General features: G+C 46.8%; 1 protein-coding gene across 5 annotated transcripts in view; it reads right to left on the bottom strand.

The window, feature by feature from the left end:
* ATP13A2 (ATPase cation transporting 13A2) overlaps nucleotides 1-20,267 on the bottom strand; it is a 749,950-nt gene that overhangs the window by 163,425 nt on the left and 566,258 nt on the right. For all 5 annotated transcript variants that reach the window (XM_069611124.1, XM_069611127.1, XM_069611125.1 and 2 more), the window contains exon 18: nucleotides 14-170. In XM_069611124.1, coding sequence (XP_069467225.1) covers nucleotides 14-170 — 157 coding nt within the window. The remainder of the gene's footprint in view (nucleotides 1-13; nucleotides 171-20,267) is intronic.

A 20,267-nucleotide genomic window follows, 5' to 3' on the forward strand; every position in this document is an offset into this window, starting at 1 on the left:
TTCTAGCTCTTACCTGTCCTGTTGTCGCAGAGGCTGGCCACCATCTCAGGTGCTCCCTTCATGTAGACTGCAGAGGCACTTCTGCCAGGGATTCTGGCTAGAACACTCATGCGCTGCAGGGCAGAGGAGAAGGGGAACCTGCGAAGTACACCAACCTGTACAGTGAGCGCCTGTGAGAGAATCGAAAGAAAAACTCAACTTGAGAGCACATCTATCCAGCATGTAGAGATCATAACTAATTTTAAGAGGACAGCATATTCATAATGGAACAAGAGATGCCCCAGGAGCAACAGCCTTAAAACAGATGTAAGCAGAGTATACAGTACCATGTACTGCAGGATTAAACAATACAGACTCATCAGAATTGGATAAACTAAAACTAGGTTGGTCTACCTGCAAAATCCAATTTCAAAGAAAGGTCAAGTTATATTCAGGGCGAGGCGAGAATGGAGAATGCCTGAACCTGGGGTGAAATGTTGGTGTGGCCAAGTGGCCGATTACCACCACCTGCTATGCAAAGTTGGTCTGTGGTGTAGGAGGATTTCATGGCTACTCCACTATGCCGTGACTGTTGGTCAAGAGTGTCTCACATCCCACACTGGGCAGCCCGTTAAGGGGACCCCAAACATAACCAGGCTTAAAAACCCAAGAGAACCCATAGCTCAGCCGCTGCCCTCAGAATCTGCTCTTAGACGCTGCCCTTAGACATGGTCAAGGGACCACCACCTCCCAGTGAGATATGAGTGCATAAGGACACTGATGCCACACGAGGAAGAAATGGCCTATTCAAGTTGTGTAAAAAATAAAGTGTGCACAAGAACGCTAGAATGGGAGAAACACCCAGAGCACATTAGTCAACATTCTATCTGCACTTGTGGTGCCAGGGACCACACACTAGGAAACTCGCATGCCATACCAGAACAGAAAACTTACAGACGGAGAGTTCAACAGCAGAGCTCTGGAGAAACAATCCTGATTCAAATCGCTGATGAATGGGGATTCAAGATGGTGGCAGGACTTAATAAAATCATAGGCCGCATATCCTCTGGGCCACGGACAGGGTAAAGAGCAGCACAAGTTCCCAAACAAGTTAACCAATCATTGTGACAATAAAATTATAATGCACACTGGAGTATGGTTAAGAAGGGGAGGTGCCCGGTGAAATGACAAAGCCCTTTTATAAGCTTGGAGCTTGGGGGGAATATCATCAGTGATTTGGGAAGGAGACAGAGCACTTGAGAGTTGCTTGAGGACAAAGGAGAATCACTGGAGAGATTTGCTGGAGGACAGAGGAGCAGAAGGAGTTCGAGAAGTAAGTTAGAGCTGGAGAGACGTCCAGGAGTAGTAAGTTGGATAAACAATGTAGTGCTAAATAGGGCCAGCAAAAGGGGGGACCTTACTGAAAGGGATGGAGGAAACATCTGGCGGAGGCAGGTGGAGGGGACGAGAAAGAGTAAGAGGATTGATCAATGAAGAGACAATTGAAGTTGTGGAGCAAAAAAAGGTGCAATGCTTTCACAGCCTGTGGGATGAGTAGAGAAGGGGTGGAGGCACAAGCACCTAGCGAGGTGACTAGAGTGATAAACCAGAAGAAGGAATTAGACTAAAGGATGACATTTCAAGGGTGTTTATAAATCTCAAAAGAAAATGCCTATGTAGCCCTGCTGCTAATACAGATTTTCCTACCTATAAAACTAAACTAAGGGTGCATGTCGGTCATCAAAATCGAAAGTAGTCCTCAGTCTAAATCTAACCACTGGATCTACCACTGTGAGAAAAAAAAAACACACTAAAATATAAGCCAAAGCAATAGCCTGTTAACTTAGGCAATGCCTGGCCTATTGTCATGGGGGTCTCTCTCGGAAGATGGCTTGCAGTTTACACAAACAAATATTCAGAAAAGAAGTGTTCTAAACCCTCTAGTTGGCCTCTTCAAATGGACTTGTAAATCTCCAGGTAAATCAAATGTTTCAAGTTAGTTACATAGAGGAATCCTTTCCTTATTCCTTTGCCACCATCGTGATCACTTTCTTTCTCTTGAGTCTATAATTTGTACAGTTTGATAGAACCCTCCAGGTTCCCTTCTTCTTGGGCCTTTATCAATGTCACTTGTTTTTCGAGGGCTCTTCAGGCCCCTCTGGCTTTCAGGTATTATTAACCTTTCTGGCTGTATATGTGTTTCTTGGTCAGGTTCAATACTTTGGCTTCTAAGGCTCCCATAACGCTCCTTGTCAGTTTCTTTCTCTCCATTGCTTTCGACTCACCTCCTTTCACCCTGGGCATCCCTGGTACCTTCTATATTTTTGGGTGTGCTCCAGCGGGGTGGCATCCTAGCTGGTTTGTTGCTGATCGCCCTTCTCCACAGCATCACAGACACATGCAAGTCTCCTTTTTTGTCTTTGCGCAGCAGTTTCGACAGGTCTCGCGTTCCAAAATGAATATTTGTTCCTCCATTCTATGCTGGCCTCTTTACAGTTTGTCGGGTCCCAGAACAACCACGGCTGCAGCGTGGTCATGCCACCAGGTAAGACGGTCTTTCCATCCCCGTCTCTGTCTCGGCTGTATCACCTTCTCCAAAGCCAGCCTTCCAACATCTCTTTCTCCCCGTCTCTCCACACGACCGCTGGCTCCACAGTATAGTGCAGTTCCCGGACTTCTGCATGCCAGAGGCTTGCCTCTGCATATGATTCTTCTTCTGGCATTCAAGGTTCCTCGTCCCTTTATTCTCACCGATGTACTACAATGGGGCATGTTGCTTTTCGTTAGCCGCTGAGTTCAAGGTATTGCCAATGATGTAAAAGCAATGTCAGTCTTTACTGGATGCAAAACAGAAGTAACATTAGTCTCTTTGATACCCATATATGGGTACAGAGTATTTTTCATAGGGAGTTCCTTGTGGGAATGGGAGTCCTTGTCCCCACCAGGGGAGTCAGTTCCAGGGAGGTCCCGCTTTCCCGGAAACCTAGGCAAGGACTTGCTTAGTGGGCTCACCTCCCTAGCATCAAAGGGAGTGGCTCCCCCTCTGGGAAGAAGGGACTAATTGCCCAGATTAGTCACACTAGGTACAGGCGGAGGTGAAGGTTATTGGTTCTCACACCATTTAAGATAACAGTACCATACTTGGCAAATTCACATCTGACAGCATGCCAAGAGGGAGTAGTCAACACACAAGTTAATGTTTTGAGTAGATTTTTCTCACCAGGTAATTTACTAGCAGGTAAAAGTTCCAGGAGGAAAGTGCCTTCTACTAGAAAACATCATGCATATCTGTCGACCGAGCTCCTTTAGAACAGCTACCTATTATTCACGTCTTGCTCTCCCGGTTAGCTTTCGATATTGGGAATGTTGGGAATAGATGCATTTTAGTGTCCAGGACGATGCCCCCCGTGACCACCTGAGGTGTTCCACTCTCTGTAACAAAACTCCTCAACAAATCATCAAGAATTTCATCCCCAGTTTCTCCTGGATGGCGTTTCCCCCCAGATATCCTTATGGATCAAGGCACTAAATTCATGTTGAAGCTGATGACTGAACCCAAAGTTTCCTTACCAAAAGACACTCCTTGAACCTCCATTTATGGACTACAAATTAATGGCTTAGTAAAGAGATTGGATCAGACTTTGAAGAACATTCTGCAAACTGGTGAATAAAGACACTAAGAACTGGCAACATCTCATGTAATTGACCTCTTTTCCAGGAGACTTCACTGTATTCTCTCCTTTTGAAATGGTTTAGAAGTGCAAACACAGAAGCCCGAGACATGCTAAAGGAGGAATGTGAAAGTCAGGAGGAAACCGGACAGAATACTCGTCTGTTCATACAAGCCACCAAAAGACAGATGGGAATGGTGAGACTTCTCAAACAAGACAAGCAAAACAATAGTAAAATAAAAATGATATGATCACTGCTGTGAAAGATTTTCTTTGTGCTGCTTTCCTCCCATAGACTTCCATTGGACATCTTTTCTTTTTGCTTTGTTTGGACTACTGACCTGGCACTTGGGAGCCAATTAAAGCCTTCCGCTTTACTTCCCTTGTCTTTTTGCTCATTCATATGAGGAAACTGATCAGTCCATAAGACTATCAGTACTGAGAGACTGTCTCAGTGAATTTCTTGTTTTGCTAAAATTGCACACATCTCCCTAAAGTGAAGTGCGATTAGGGTACTTTGTATCCTTATAACCTTTTCTGAAGTGTTTTTTTGGCTACATTTACAAGGTTCCTAGGATGAGCCTGTGGCACCGGATATTTTTCTACCGTATTTTAAACATTTTATTTGTGCACTTCGGCATTTACAACAAATGGCTACTAAAGGTGGCAAGCACTCTAAGACGGCCGTGCCTTGATGTTTTTGCTTGTCCTTTGACTATTGTTCTTTGGCCTTCTTCCTGCCCTCTCTGTTCCGGAATTGCCATTGATGGGAAGCCCTCTCCCAGGGAAAGTAGCTGCTTTCCTGGGCAAAGAGGCAGTTTAGGTCTGAGCCCAGATGTGGGGTCTGGGGCTGTCTGGTTCCAGTACACATCCTGGGGCCTAAATGTCTGTTGCTGGGTAGATGTTGTGGTAAGTGGCAATCCATGACTAGATAGCAGCTGCCAGTTTTAATGGCACAGAACTTTGCCATTGGTGGACCTGGATAAAAGGAGGACTCCTGCAGCCATTCCACAGATCATTGTTGGAGCCAAGATCCCTACGAAGAAGAATAGCCCGCTGACGGCCCGAGGACGACTCCTGCAGCTGACTAACACCAACTCCAGTGAAGTCCGGGTGAAGCCCTGCTCCTCTACCTGATCTCAAGAAGATGCTTGTCGATGCTTCCACCCCTGAACCAGTGGTAACACCCAGTCTCAAACACGGCTCGAGGATTCAATGCTTCGGAGCCTTTGGAAGTGTCCCTGGACCCGCTGGTGGACTGACTAGCTCCCTTCCTAAGCTACCTCACTGCAGCAGTCGCCGTTCCGAAATGCATCCTTGGAACTTGGAGGATATTAAACTTGTACTACAAGACGCCAGCTCCTGCATTTTCCTCATTCTTGCATCAATGGAAACTGTGCAGGATCTGCTACTTTGTTCTTCCTTGGAAGATCACCCGTCACCGTCTGATTGCGCTGACTCGTACTGCAATCCATTTTAACATCCTAGAGGTGTCGGGAGGTGGCTGCTCTGCAGAAGTCATTTCCTTATCCTTGTTTGCATGTTCAGCTAGAACGGGGTCTGGAACAGATTACTAAGCACAGCGACCAAAACTAAATACTACATCTGAAAGTGACCTCTACACCGGAGATGCCTGGGCCTTCCTTGGCCGGACCAAGCACAGAAGACTTGTCTCCAACAGATTCCAGAATGTCAGCAGAGGTGTCTGAATAAATTAGAGCTGGGGATAAGTTAGCATAGCCCCCCACCCTCACAATGTTCTCCATAAATGGGCTCAGGAAGTGTGAGAGGATTTCCTCCATGGGCAACGAGCAAAGCCAGTCCAGAGAAGCCAGAAGAGGGAAGGCCATGGTGCATACTTGGAGGGAGTGGAATCTCTGACAAAAGCAAAGAGGAGAGACTGGACCAGCGGAAGTAGAAGCAGCCAGCCAGCAGACCAGGAGAACTGAGGCTCACAGTCTGCTGAACCTGCACAGACCCCAGGAGAGACGAGTCCAGCAGTGGGAGAGCTAGCCAGCCAGCTGAGGAGGCAGGCTGGGGATCCCAGTCTAATGAGTTCACCAGAGCGGCAGGAGAGTTTGTTTCCTTACCCTGTGGGGGCAAAGCCCATTAGCGTCCATGGAGAGAAGGCAAGGGAGAAGCAGCAAGAATGGAGAGAGCTGCAGATGCGGGTCACCTGCCAGACGGTAACGCAGGTGAACACCATGCTGGAGGAAGACCCGCTGTGACAGAACACCATGCTGGGGGAAGACAGGCTGTGGCATACAGTAGAGCAGCCGACCTGACCCCACCAAGGCAAGGAGGAGGTACCAGCGGTTTACCACGAGCAAAGGAAACACTGCAGTAATTGTGCATCAAGTAGAGAGGAACAGTGGCAAGACTGCACTTAGCCGGGTGGCCGCCGAGCCTATTCTACGAAGCAGACAGAGAAGTGGCGACATCAAAGGCAACCGGTAAGCCCAACGGAAGTGAACGGGTTACCAGGGGGCCAGCGCACTGACGCAGTTACTTAAAAATAGAAGAAAAGGAAAGAAATATACACAAGGGGAAACTCGTAACTGGCGAGAAATGCAAAATACATGAAGACAGGACAAAGCCTGTGAGGCCAAGGGAAGAACATTTCCTGTTTGGCCTTGTGAACTTTTGTCAAGACAAGTGACTGTGTTGGGAGGGTTATTGAACCCACCCTGTCAAACACCAGGAGAAGGGATTCATTTCCTCCTGATACTACAAAGCGTTGAATATTTTAGAAATTAACGCTCTGGCAAGATACCAGGTGAAGACAAATGTGTGGGTTGTATAAACTGTGAAAAGGAGAAGGCATTTGTGAACTATGATAATTTGGATCAAGGGAAAATCATGTCTCAGAGACATTGAGCCATGGTTGTGACATATTCACAGAAGCAGTTAAAGGAAAACAGTAACACTGTGAACAAAAGTGTATGAAGAGAAAGTTCCTAGGTGAGAAAGGTGCTTTTGAGACTAGAAGTAAAGCCAAACCTTGGGGAAGGGAGCAAGATCCTCAAGCTACGTGAACACTTTAAGGGGAGAGAGGCAGTCCACTTAGAAACTTGGTGATTCATTTAAAACGGAATGTTCAATGCAAAGAACCTAGGGTAGGAGGTTCTCCCTAGAACTGTGATCTTTTGAACATGAGCAAACCAACTTTAGTTGGATTTTGAACTCTTAGGTTGAACTTTGACCATTTTTGAACACTCAGAGAAGACAAGGAACATTACCCTTTACACCTTAGTGTGCGAGGGTCAGAATAGGATTAAGAGCACAGGAATTACTTTTATTTGGACCTCTTGACATTGACCGACCCATTCGCTTTTTGTTGCGGTAGGGAAATTCCTCTTAGATTGGCGATAGTGAGGCATTTTTCCAACCCCTTTCTGTTAAATAAAGGTCTTTATCCAGAACCATGTCTAACTTGCGTCTGCGCTTCATTCCTGGCTCCTCACAGGTTTTGCTAGCTTAGTGTGCATTTTAAGAGCCTAATAAATCATTGTATATTGTTTTTACTTACCAGTCTAATTGGAATTATTGGTGTTCTGTGTGGACTCATTGTAGCCCTAGACAACACTTGCAGCCCTCCAGAGAATAAGCCTTGCCACTCCACTAACTTAACTTGATTGGGGCTGGCTAGATCTCAGTGTCTCCCTGTTCACTAGAATAGCTTGGCCTCAAAATCCAGCCCCAGGATTTATTTTGGAAATCCATTGCAACAATTGCCAAGCTTGTGAGTGGAAGTGATCAAGTGTTGGCGCTCCTTCTTACATCATAGATCAAACTCTGGCACAATTTCCTGGGCCTTACTGAGTCACTGATCTCCTGGGAGAACTTACTAAGCGTGTGTTTTGGGAAACACTTCCTTTTGCATTAGTCCCATCATCTCTTACAATGTTATCTGCAGATATTTTTGTGTGATCCAGGACTGATGTTTGGAAGTCATTTTTAACCTCACTCCTTGGCTTAACTCGTTTGTTTTGAGGAAACAGATCAGGCTTTATTGCTAAGAGGGCAGGGGGAACCCATCTGCCATCATTAACGTCTATTGTAAAGCAATGCTACACTCACAGCAGGATCGTAGAACCTTTTCTCCCTTTTTTTACTTTTTGACATTTTTCCAAACCTGGTGAATCCCAGACAGGCTGGTGCATGTTCAAAATAGTGTGCAATGGTTATTTAAGACCTGCCTTATTGATTACCTGACTTGGAGCAGCCTTCCTCCTGTGCAGACCCCAAGACGCATATCCTTTGTGAAACTGACACTAGTTTGGTCTTAGTGTGGAGATGCAGACAAATACACAAAACCAAATCTGCCTTTTATTTAAGGGTGTAAGAAGTCATATCCTTGGCGAGTGCACAGAGTACTCACCAGGTTTGTCCTAAACTTACTATGGTAAAGCAGCACATGTCTCTTAGCAAGGTACAGTTAATCCCACTCAACCACACTCGCGTGCGTTGAGGGAGTGCATGGCCTCTGCATTGTCTTTAAAGATCAGCACATATTTCTATTTAATAGAGGGGAGGAAGGTGGCCAGGGCTATACTGATTGCCATCAGACCCAGCAAACAGATGTGTTCCTGAGACTCTGAGGGAGACCACAGTCCAAGTCTGACAGGTGAGCACCTTAGACCATGGTTGATGGAACAATGCGCATTTTAGTTTAGCAGGTTGCCCCTTAGGGACCACTATACAAGCTCTTGAGCCACTGGCATCAATACCTGCAGAAGATCTGACGTGACCCTGAAACGGCAACCACTGGCAATGGAGTATCCATTTAAATGACCTCATGTGTAGCATAGTCTCCGGGACCACCAGAATGCAAAAGGCCATGAGACCCAACTAATGCAGGAAGGCTGAGTTAGCAACCTGGAGAACATGTACCATCAGGGATGTTTGCCACTCTGTCCTTGGACAGAAAGGCTCTCCCCAGGCGATCGCCCAACACAACTCCTGTAATGGGGCAGGCAGATAATCAGGTAACGCCTACTGCCCTGACGCAAATGAGTATGGAAGTACTGTTTCCCATTCCTGCCCCTTGCCAGTATCGTCCAGGGGAGAAACTGTCATGGTCACTGGGAAGGAACCCCAATTCACATCCCCTAAAGGGTCCAGTTGGACCCACTCCTGGCACCTTTGGCACCAGGCTCTTAAGAAAGTGTGCTCTGCACACTGTTTCCCTTGGGCACGTGTTATTCCATCTCATATTAATCATCCACGTGCATCTGGGCCGGGCGTGGCCATAGGAATCCATGAAGCTGCACATGCAGCACTATTTGGGAGTGGCAGGGTGGAGCCATCTAGCAGAGCAAGGGGGCGTGGCCGGGACCAGTCTATTGAAGCCTGCCCTGCCCGCAGGCCAACGCTTTGCGTTATTCTGCCCAAACAGCATAACGCTCACCGCCGCCTGAGAAGCATCTTACCTGTTTTCCAGTGAAACCATCTCGGAGAAGCCTCTTACCTGTTTCCCAGCAACACCATCTCGGAGAAGCATCTACCCTTGCGGAGGCGCAATTTACCTGTTTTCTCCATCAGAATCAGCAGAATCATCGTTGAAGCATCTCTTACCTGCTCGCAGTGACTCCATCCCTGATCGACCAGAGCGCACTTACCTGGCTCTTGGAATACCACCACCGGCTGTGCGCCTTACCTGACCTTCAGTTCCGACACCAGCCCTGGAGTTCTACACAGTCAGCTTCGTCGCGGTGGCAGGTATCCTTCACCCGCCGAAAGGTCTCTGCACCGCAACTCTTCTCAAAGCGCCGCCAAGCTATACCTGCAGGAGGAAAGAACAAACAAGGTTAGAAACCTAATAGGGACATTTGTTAAGGTTGCACACCATTGCATCTAGCGCTTACCTTAGGATTCCAAGCTGTCATCTTCTTGGGAACTCCTCGAGTCCTCCACCGGTGCAACAGCTCCGCTGGGCCGCCATCATCTATAAGGGAGAAAGAGACATAATTAAGAATACGAACTTAAATCATGTGACAAGACATTAATAATTATATGAACAATAATCATCACAAAGACTCCTACCTTTAAAGTGGTTCGGTCACAGCCGGCCTGGGCTGCCACATCTATGGACCAGTGAAGCAACTGGGTCATCTTGAAGCGCCCCTGCTGATGAGAAGCAGGACAGAGAGCTCACCCTCACTATATATCAGGTGAGCCTATATGGGTAAATGCTTACTTACCCCATTTTGGCACGAAAGGTCCAAGGGGAGTCACAATACCTGCAGACCCTGCTCATTGCCTCTCGTGTTCTCACAGGAGCAGTACCAGCATCCAGAACAGTGTCCTTGGCAGCAGCTGGGGGAGAGAACCGATCCCAGGGAATCGAATCCAGGGAGGGCTCCAACCGTGCCCAAACATCCCCGCAGAGACCAGGTGAGCGTAACAGAAACGTTACAAGCTGAGACAGCACTACAGCACTAAGTGTTTTGGGGTAGAAGCTGAAGTAATTTAAGAAAATGAAGAATCTAGAAAAGATGGTGTGTTGGGTAGAGAAACTGGCAGTTGTGACTAAATATGTAGTGTAGGGGAGGCATGGTATCACAAGTATGACACTGACACAATGGGTACAATTTGCTTGCTAGGCCATAGGGAACCAAGCTGCATCTCACTGAGGAGGCCCAACAAGGCTGAAACATGTCTGAGGTTTCTTGTGTTTCCGTGCAGAGGGGACCTGGACTAGCAGTTCGGGCTGGGCTGCTAGCATTGATGGCAGTACCCGACTGATTTGCATGTGGCTGGACCCTTTATGCAAAGGTGCAGACATGCTAAAAAACGGTGCTGTGGAAGGTTGCCCAGAGCACTGCCACTGGTTCAGATTCATGAAAAACTTTCCACCCATCAACTTTGTGGTTGCATACTCTCTATTCATACCATTACTTTCTACCTAAGAAAAGGTCTCAGTACTGACAAGCACTATGGGTTCCAGTCTTATGCCCCACATTTTCTTACAATTTGTAAAACCTTTATTGAAATTGTTGGGGTTGGAGAAATTCCCATTCTGCCCTATAACTAAGATGGGAGGATTCTCGATCATCAAATAATAAATAGGTCCCTCTCAGTCGGGCTCAGACCTTTATCACACAGTTCTCTTAGGTCCACCTTAGCTGGGCTCAGACCTCTCACGATAAAGCTCAACACAAGTTTGCCAGGGCGGGCTCCCTTCCCCAAGCTTCTTTCACTTCAAGTCTTTCTTTGTCGTACTCGGACCACTTTCAGATGTTGAAGACTTTCGAATGTGCATGGTTTACTTCTCAGACCACTGCAGGACCACTTCGACTTACAGTTTACAGCTCCCCTTGTCCGAGTTCAACCTTGTTATTTCACGTTTGCTGTTCTTGTGCTTTATCGCTTCATACAATGCACTTTTCACAGAGACTTTTGAGTGGGCTCCTTCCTTTCGCCAGACCACTCCGTTACTTAGTATCCCTGATTTTGTAGCTGTCTTTTACTTCAAAGTTCATTCACAGGTCTGCTTTTCCTCGCATCTCAGTCACACGCGTGCAGCCTTCTCTTGTGATAAAATGGTTCTATTTCAAACTTTAACACACACCGGTCTTTCAGGTCACTGGCCAACTCATTGGCTGTTTGTGTGTTTTTTCTTGGTTTGGCAATATGATATGGCATTTATAAAGCACCTATACACAAGTGTTTCAAGGCGCAACGAGGCAAAGGGGGTGGGGGGACAGAGAGAAGACAGACCATGATCTTACTAGGCCAGGTGCCATTGAGATTGCGCAAGTGCAGGGGTTCGGGGGGGAAGGGAGCAGTGTAGTGCATAGGATAAACAGTAAAATAAAGAAAGACAATAAATAACAGTACGGCCAGCTGGTGGCAAGTGCAAGGGTGAGTGCAGACAACGGGTGTCCAGTGCTGGTATGGGGCTGTAGGGATACAGAGACAGTCCCAGAGTGCAAGGATTGCCAGAGGGGCAGTGCAGGTGTGCAACTGGTGGGGAGGGGACCTGGGCCCGAAAACAGAGGGTAGTCAGGTAACCAGTGCAGTTTCAGATTCAGCCAGGAGATCGGCAGGGCAGAGGAGGAGAGAAAGCAGAAGCAAAGAGGAGGTCTTGAGGTGCTTCTGGAAACAGAGATGGTTCTCCTTAAGTTTCAGAGAGGCAGGGAGGCTGTTCCAGATAGAGGTACCAGCAGAAGAAAGAATATGTTGCTTGGAGAAGCGACTGACCCTGAGGGAGTTGGAGGCGGATGGGCGAAAGAGCTCGATAAGGAAGATATTTAGGAAGAGCGAGTTGAAGGTATTGAGGCCCCAGAAGGCCTTGTGGGCAATGCAGAGGGTTTTTAACTTAATCCTCGTCACTACTGGGAGCCAGTGCAGAGATTTCAGTCCTGGGGAGATACGATCCCTGGACTTGAGGCCAAGGACAAGTCTTGCAGTCCTGTTTTGGATGAGTTACAGAGGGTGGAGAGTAGAGGCAGGTAGATTAAGAAAGAGGCTGTTGCAGTAGTCCAGCCTAGAGAGAACCAGGGCTCCAGAGACAGTGAGCTTCTGGAGGAAGGAGAGGAAAGGAAGAATACCTCTGAGGAGGTGCAGCTGGTAGCGTACTTCTTAGAGATGTAAGAGATGTGAGGAGAGAAGGAGAGTGTAGAGTCGAAGATGACCCCAAGGTTATTAGCCTCATAGGTGGGAGCAGGAAGAGGGCCAAGAGAGTGACAGGAAAGGAGGGAGCGGGTGTGCTTATGAGGAGAATCTCAGTCTTACTGGAATTAAGGTAGAGATCATTAGCAGCACCACACTCCTGGACAGCAGACAGACAGTCAGAGATGAGAGAAGGAGAAGAGGTGGTGGAAGGGAGCCTGAAAATGAATTGTAATCCGCATAGCACTGAAGGTTAGGGCAAAGAACGGCAATGCAGGTGTTGGTTGAAAAGCCAGGGAGAGAGGTTAGACCCCTGGGGAACACCACAGGAAGAGATAGAGGAGAGGAAGGACCCAAGTTGGACCTGGGAGGGTCGATCAGAGAGGAAAGCAGTCAGCTAAGCCAGGGCCTGATTGGTGATACCCTGGTTATCACGGAGACAGTTGAGGAGGATGGCATGATTGACTGTGTCAAAGGCAAAAGAGAGATCAAGTAATATGAGGACACAGGGTGTGTTGGAATCAAGGTTGGAGAGCAGGTTTTCACGGATGTTCAGGAGAGCAATTTCCATGCTTCTGGCAGCTCTGAAACTAGACTGATGGTCATGGAGACAACCAACAGATTCAGTGTTAAGATTAAGCTGGGAGATGGCCAGCTTTTCCAGGAGTTTGCCCAGGAAAGGAGTGATTGAGATTGGGTGATACTTAGCCGGGCAGGAAGGGTCAGCAGAAGGTTTCTTAAGAAGAGGGTGCAGAAGGGAGTGCTTCAGGGGGGAGGGAAGACTCCAGTGGCGAAGGAGTGGTTGCAAAAGTCAGTCTCGACTGACACACGCTTCATGGGTTGGATAACTGAGAAGGTAGGTGGCAGTGCTAGAGTTGGCTTGGCCTGAGGGGTAGAGAGGGTGAGCTGGGAGGAAAGGAGAAAGTGATAACTCCAGGAGAGAGGAGTGGTGCAAAGGATTGAAAGGGGAAGGTCTGAAGCGATCAGAACATCCAGAGTGTGCCCTGCAGAGTGGGTTGGGCCAGAGGGGAGAATAGAGATTGAGAGAGTCGCAGAGGTCACGAAAGAGTCCAGAGGAAGGACAGGAAGCATCCAGGTGGATCCAATTCATGAGTCAAGGTTAGCATCACAGGCTTGGCCTCGCCTCTCCAACTCTGCCGTTCACCCAAATAAGTCGCTGGCGTCATTGAAACACAAGTTTTCACTTATGGGATTTGGCCTTCTCCACGTGTTTTCCGGGTCCTGTCGGAGGCAACGACCTCCGGTAAGTAACTCTTTGGGTTTTCGACCCGCTGATCTCGCCCCTTGGTCCGTCGCTCTGCTCCAGTAGGTATACCTTTGTCACAGAAGTTCTGCTCGTACTCGTGTTACGCCTTGCTCAGAGTGAGTCTTTGGGTTCTGCCTTTTATTCGTGTGAGGAGAGCTAATTCGTATCAGGTGTATGCACTTAGAATCAAGTGCCTGACTTTGCCACACCCAATTAGCGCTACACGTCCAGTACGATGTGTGAAAGTTAATGTTGTTACTCTGTCACCCTCTTCCTCAGTCCAGTGTTTGTGTAAAAAGGGGAGTGGGGATTTTGGACCTCGGAGCATCCTAAAAACATAGGATGGATTGAATAAACAAATCAAGGGGAAATACTGCATCTCACCATCGGTTAGTTCACCCGCACTCCCCGAAGACCCCTCACCACGTGATCCTGCCACACTGGTCCACCCCTAGGGTCTGGATGCAAAGGGGATGGCCCTGCCCTGGCCACCTGAGAGAGAGATCCCTGGGGACTAGCAGGTGAGAGACTCTTTGGTTTCTCACAGTAGATAGAGAATGACTAGGTGGCTACACACGTACACACAAGGTACATATAGTGGACACGAGTACATGTAGAACTAAAAGGATGCATAGACATGAAGAAAATGTACCCATAGACATGAAAAACATACACCTGCACGCAGACATGAAAAACACAGTTGCACATAGACAAAAAATATATATTTATTTATGTTCGGGGCACATATATCGGTAGCCCCGAAGAACCTCCACATGTAAGCGAAGCAAAGCACAATGTGACAGAATTAACCATTTGGGGTAGCCATTTTCTTAGCACAAAGGCTGCAGTAGTACCAAAAGCAACAGGGCTTCAGACATACGCTGAGTTTAAAAAAACATTTATTTTAGAAGCTGTTCAGAACAGCAGTCGCAGCGCGCTCCAAGGTTAAACACAGAAGGGAGTAGTAAATGTGCCGAACAAGCACAAAGACAAGGTAACAGTTCCAAGGAAATGGAGCAGTAACCCTTCCAAGTTAACAATTATTAAGAAACAGCCAGCCCTCAATGCCCAGGTGTACGGGAATACCATGCCAAGAACCACTATAGAGGATAGGGAAGGGGTGTCCCAAGAGGCCACCAGGAAAACAACAGTAATGTTAGAATCAGCTAAATCTTAATAAATAGAAGAATATCCACTCTCAAACACGGTACTCTGACACCTGCAGAACTCCCTCAAAGCACTTGCTGACAACAGACAGCACACAAGGCAGAGTTCAGAGGAGAGACAAGGCCTCATCGTTTTGGGATAATTAGGAAATATTTTTAATTGCAATTATGAAAGACGACCAAATTCAATCCCCACACTTGTGTCTCGGACATCTCTGGACACCTTGTCAAAATATCCAAGGTTGATAAGCAAGATGCCAACCAATGGAGTCCCTTTGCTACACCACATATAATGGACAACGACAACCAATTAACGGTCCCTGGAATTATGAATTAAGCCCTGTAATGATGTATTAGAAATATTATCAGTAGTAGGATAACCACAGCGAAGTCATCAGACAGACAGTAGCCAATGAAGTGACTAACCCACGTACATTCTATATGTAGCTTGAACAACCAACCCAACTTCCCCATAGGTTTTGTAAACAGAGATGAAAATGTCACATCAATGACGACGCAGTTGTGGTACAAAACTCACTTGTAATCTTTGTTAGAACCGAGAGCCACAAGAACAAAGATGGTTGTATGCTGTCCTGGCTGGGATTCGTTGTGTAAATGAAGCAGGGTTTTGATGTGCACAAGAGTTCTCCATTCTTGAGTAGTATTTTGACTAATTAGGTTATCCTGAAAACAACCTCTACACTCGGATGAATCAGAGGGACTTGGACAGCGACACATGGGACTTTTTGAAGTTCAGTGAAAAGCCCAAGCTGAGCAAGAGACTGCAGAACAAATGTGCCAACATCTGGTCTGGCGAGAGAGCTCGGATGGGGCAGCCATCCAGGTAGGGAAATACATGAATGCCTTCCCCTCAGACTACTAGTTACTTCGTAAAAGCCATGGGTGCTGAAAAAAGGCCAAATGACACCACTCAACTAGTATCGATGTTGGCCCACAACAAACCGCAGGCACATCCTGTGCTTTCGATGAATGGGAAAGTGGAAGTAGGCATCCTGAAGGTCTAGTGACACCAACCAGTCCTGCAGATCAAGGGCTTGGAGGATCTGGGCCAGAGTCACCATTTTGAATGCCTCCGAATATTGAGCACAACCTCGTCTATTCTGCTCTTTGAGAGAAGCGGAGGGACCTCCTCCAAGAGGATGGCAAGGTCGTGGTGTAAGTAAAGTGGTCTGGAGAATGTTAAATGAAAGGAAGACAGTAACCCTGATGAATGACCTGTAAAGTACAAGCATCAGACGTAGTTTGAAATCGTTCAGCAACAAACAGGGACATTATCTCCCACAGGGGAATTGTGGCAGAATCTTTGTACCCTGGGAGGCTGACGGGATGGTGGCTACTGCAGTTTCATCTATGTGGTACCTCTGCCTCTTACTTTTCCGCTTTGGAATGAGTCTGACCTGCAGTCTCCTAGGAGCTGCCTGAGCTCTTCCATGAGGGGACAGGAGGCAAAGAGGCAAAAGCGGATAGTGTGGAGGGTTGCTGTACTACCAACCCCAAAGACTCGCGTTCACCTTGGAGAACTGGAACCATTGCAAGGCGTGGTCTGCCTTGGCCTCAAACAGGTTCTGCCTGTCGAAAGGCATATCTAGTAGCTTTGCCTGCACATCCTGCGTAAAGCCTGATGCCCTTATCCATGAGTGACGTCTGAGAAACTGGATGGTATTTTCCCTCCTAGACCCCTTGTATCCTCTGTGCAGTGCCCAGGGAAAGGCCAATGCTATTGGATCTTGACCCTTGGGGCGGAGAAGCGAGGGAGGATCACCTGGGTGGAGGGTCCTTGAAGACTGGGAGTGGGGTACCTTTAGCCGTGACATGGTGTCCCCTTTTTCTATTGACAACCAACCCAACCCTTCCCCCACATTTCTGGGCTGTTGTAAGCCAGTTCACCTGTTTGCCCACACATGACAATTAACAGTATTGGGACGAAGAAGAGGCAACTAAGAGCAATGAAGGTCAGGCAAGTCCCTCTAATTGTAGTCAGGAAGGGCTGATTGGACATTCACACCTGCAGCCTGTCAAGGGGCTGCAGGTGTATATAAAGAGACAAGCCCACCGGTGGGAGCGACAGGAGAAACAGCAGGAAGGCCATTGTAAGCAGCAGGAAACTTCCACTGGAAACCACTCTGAAATGCTGAAGTCTGTAGAGAGAGGCGGACTATGGAAGTGTGGCTAGGAGCTGGGGCTCTGTGGAACAGATCAATTATGGTAAAGGAAGCCCTGTGGAGAGGTCGTCCCTTTTCCCTGTGGTAAATATGCTTGTTCCCATGTGGCAGGAGGTCGCAACAGGAATGCCTGAGCGGGAGGTGTTGGACCCCTGATGTGAATAGCAGAATACTGTATGATCCATGCTGCTGGGAGACCTGTGAATGCGACTGATCAGTTTCTAGCAATTGAGAAACCCGGTGCGCTAGCGCTTCAACTGCTCGTGGAATACTTTGTATCTGAATGGTTGTGTGTTTGAGGAAATATGTTTTCAAAAGTCTCAGATTCAATCCATAGTCAGATATTGAAATACTAGGAATACTTTGCATCGAAGTGCTCACATGTTGGAGGAAACACGTTCTTGAAAGTCTCTGAATGCTGGACATTTCAATTGAAGTGAATTAAATATTACACAACGGGTTGAATGGGAAGTGTGTTCTAAGCGCAGCCCAGGTCTATTAAATACCATATTAAATGTAAACCTTAACAAGTACAACCAAAATCTATTGACTGCCAAACTGATTGAAAACCTTACAAAAGAGCAGAACTGTTACATATTAAATTCAGAAGTAAAACAGAACTTTAATTTCAAATAAAACCATTAGATTCTGGACACTAAATGAAACTTTAAATCCAAATGAAACCAGTGTATACTATATTCTAAAATGAACGATGTGAAAACTGCTTATAACAGAAAATTACATGGAAAGCAGAATTAATTAAAACTTTGAAGATTATCCCAGCACTGCTACAATTTATACATGAAAAACCAACCATAAAGAGAAAACACAACAGTGACAAAGTTCTTTAACATGGAACTGTATTTTTGGGCTACTAAAATTAAGTCTTGGGGAAGGGAACCCCGACACTTGAACTATTTATTGACTTCAGACCTGATTCTCAAGGTTCTTTTTGTACTTGGGGAAGGGAACTCTGAGTATTGGTTAAGACTGTATCATTCTGAACTCAAGAGGTAATTTTGAAACTCTTTCCTGGAACTGTTTCTATACTTGGGGGAAGGGCGCTGAAAGGAAGCTGCGAGCTGGAAAAAGACCTTTATGTTGGACACGGTTTCATTTTGGTTGCTGGCATCCCCCTACACATTGTATAGATTCATTGTGAGGGCAAGTATAGGTTTTGGACACAGACAAGTTCTTCATTTGAACTCTTTGACTCAGACTTTCCTTAGTTTCATTTAGGTAGGGAAATCCCACCTAACATTTAAGTTAATAAATATTGTTTGTTTGAACTTAATTCTGTTGTCTCTCTTACTTCATGATGCCTTCACATGTTGTACCACCATACTCCTGGCCATGTACCTCTGACACTGTCAAACATGTCCAGATCTGATTGTAGAATTGGGAGGGGGTGGGGGTGAGGGAGACTGACTGACATCTTGTACTATCTCTCATATCCATTCATGTATGTGCATGGCTGCATTGGCTACCGCTGACCAAAATAGACATTTGCCAAGGTGCAGGATGCATTCAGTGCTCTCAGAGTAAAGCTGCCCGAGGAGAAACACCTACTTCCTCGGTGTCCAGTCTCTTATTCTCTCTGTCAGGTAAAATAAAAGTAAAGGTGGATGGTCTTCAAATTAGCTGTTAGAGCCTGAACCACTAACTTCACACGGGAGTGTAAGGCGGGCATGGTATCACAAATATGACACTGACGCAAAGGGTACAATTTGTAAAGCCTTTATTCAATTTTCAGGATTTTGAAAAACTCTTACTTTGCCCTATAGCTAGGATGGGAGTAGTCTCTACCATCAAATAATAAATAAAACAGTCCTAGTTGAGTCTGTGAAATCGAAATGGCCTACACTAAAAAAACCTAATGTCTGCCCTACCTCTTGTACAAAAAGTGTGCAAAGGAGAATATGTATGTAAAGAAAAATCAGTGTTAGAATATAAAGAATTGATGTGGCAGAGTCAGCTATTCTCTCCACGTTAGAAAGCGTGGAGTAAGGCGGCCCCCGTAGACAGCATGACACACACTGGCTCAGGTTCTCAAAACAAAGGCAGTTCAAAATGTGGATCCAGGCCCACCTGGCCTTCCACGTTAGAATCTCTTTCCAGCTTTCAAAACACAGTTCAACAAGAAGTTCACAGCGATCTCCCTCAGTCGGGCTCTGACCTTTCAAAGCAACTTTTGCAGGGATTGCCTTCCCCAAGCTTAATTCACAACCTTCAGGTTATCACACTTCCAGTCTCCCTCAGTGGGGCTCAGACATTTTCCTGATGTCAAAGACTTTTGAATGTGTGTGGGTTTTACTATAGACCTCCGCTGGTCGCTTCGACTTTCCCTTCAACTCACACTCTTGTGTTATTTGCCCCAGTGTTTCTTGGTCTGGGTAGTTCGATGTCATAAGCACAAAAGTTCAACATTCACCTTTTTACTCCTCACCCCCTTTTCCTGGGGTTAATTTTTATCACTTCGCTTTGTATAGTTCATTCACTTTACATTTCATAACAAAAACATTTAACCTTTCACTGAGACTTTCGTGTGGGCTACTTCTTTTCGTTGGACCACTCTGAAATGACCGATAGCTGTGAAACCAGCGATACGGGGTAGCAAAGTTCATCACAGGTCTGCCTTCCTTCGCGTCCCATCCACACATGTGCAATCTTCAATTGTGTGATATACTGTTGCAACTTCAGTCTTTCCTTAAGACACACCAGTCTTTCATGTCGCTTGCCAACTCCCCGGCTCTGTGCATTTCTTTCTCGTCTTTGAATTTTTAATCCACAAGTCAAGGTTAGTACCACAGATTTGGCCTCAACTCTGCCGTTCAACCGGGTGGGTTGCTGGCCACCTTGAAACACAATGCAGTCTTCTTGTCTGGGATTTGGCCTTCTCCACATGTCTTTCGCAGCCTTTTAGAGGCAACAACCTCCTGCAGGGAACTCCTAGGGTTCTCTACCCTTCACTCTCGTCCCTCGGTCTGTCGCCCTGCTCCAGTAGATTCGCCTTCACCCCGGAAGTTCTGCTCTTGCTTGTATTCCACCTTGCTCAGAGTGTCTCTATGTTTCACCCTTTCCCCGTGTGAGGAGAGCCAATTGGTATCAGATGAATGCACTTAAAGTCTAGTGCCCGACCTTGCCTGACCCGATTAGCAGGACATGTCCAATGAGATAAGTAAGGGTTTGCCTCTTTTGTCTCAGTCACTCTCTTCCTCAGCCCACTGTTTGTGTGAAAAGGGGAGGGCATTGGGACATTAGCGAATCCTATAAAATAGGATGGGTCTTGTGTACGGGAAAGGGGTGAATACTGCATCTCGCCATCGGTCGCCACACCCTCACCTAGGTGATCCTCCCACATTGGTCCACCCCCAGGAACTGGATC

This window comes from Ambystoma mexicanum, chromosome 8, assembly GCF_040938575.1.
Source record: "Ambystoma mexicanum isolate Mex_15411 chromosome 8, UKY_AmexF1_1, whole genome shotgun sequence".
Lineage (NCBI taxonomy): Eukaryota > Metazoa > Chordata > Amphibia > Caudata > Ambystomatidae > Ambystoma > Ambystoma mexicanum.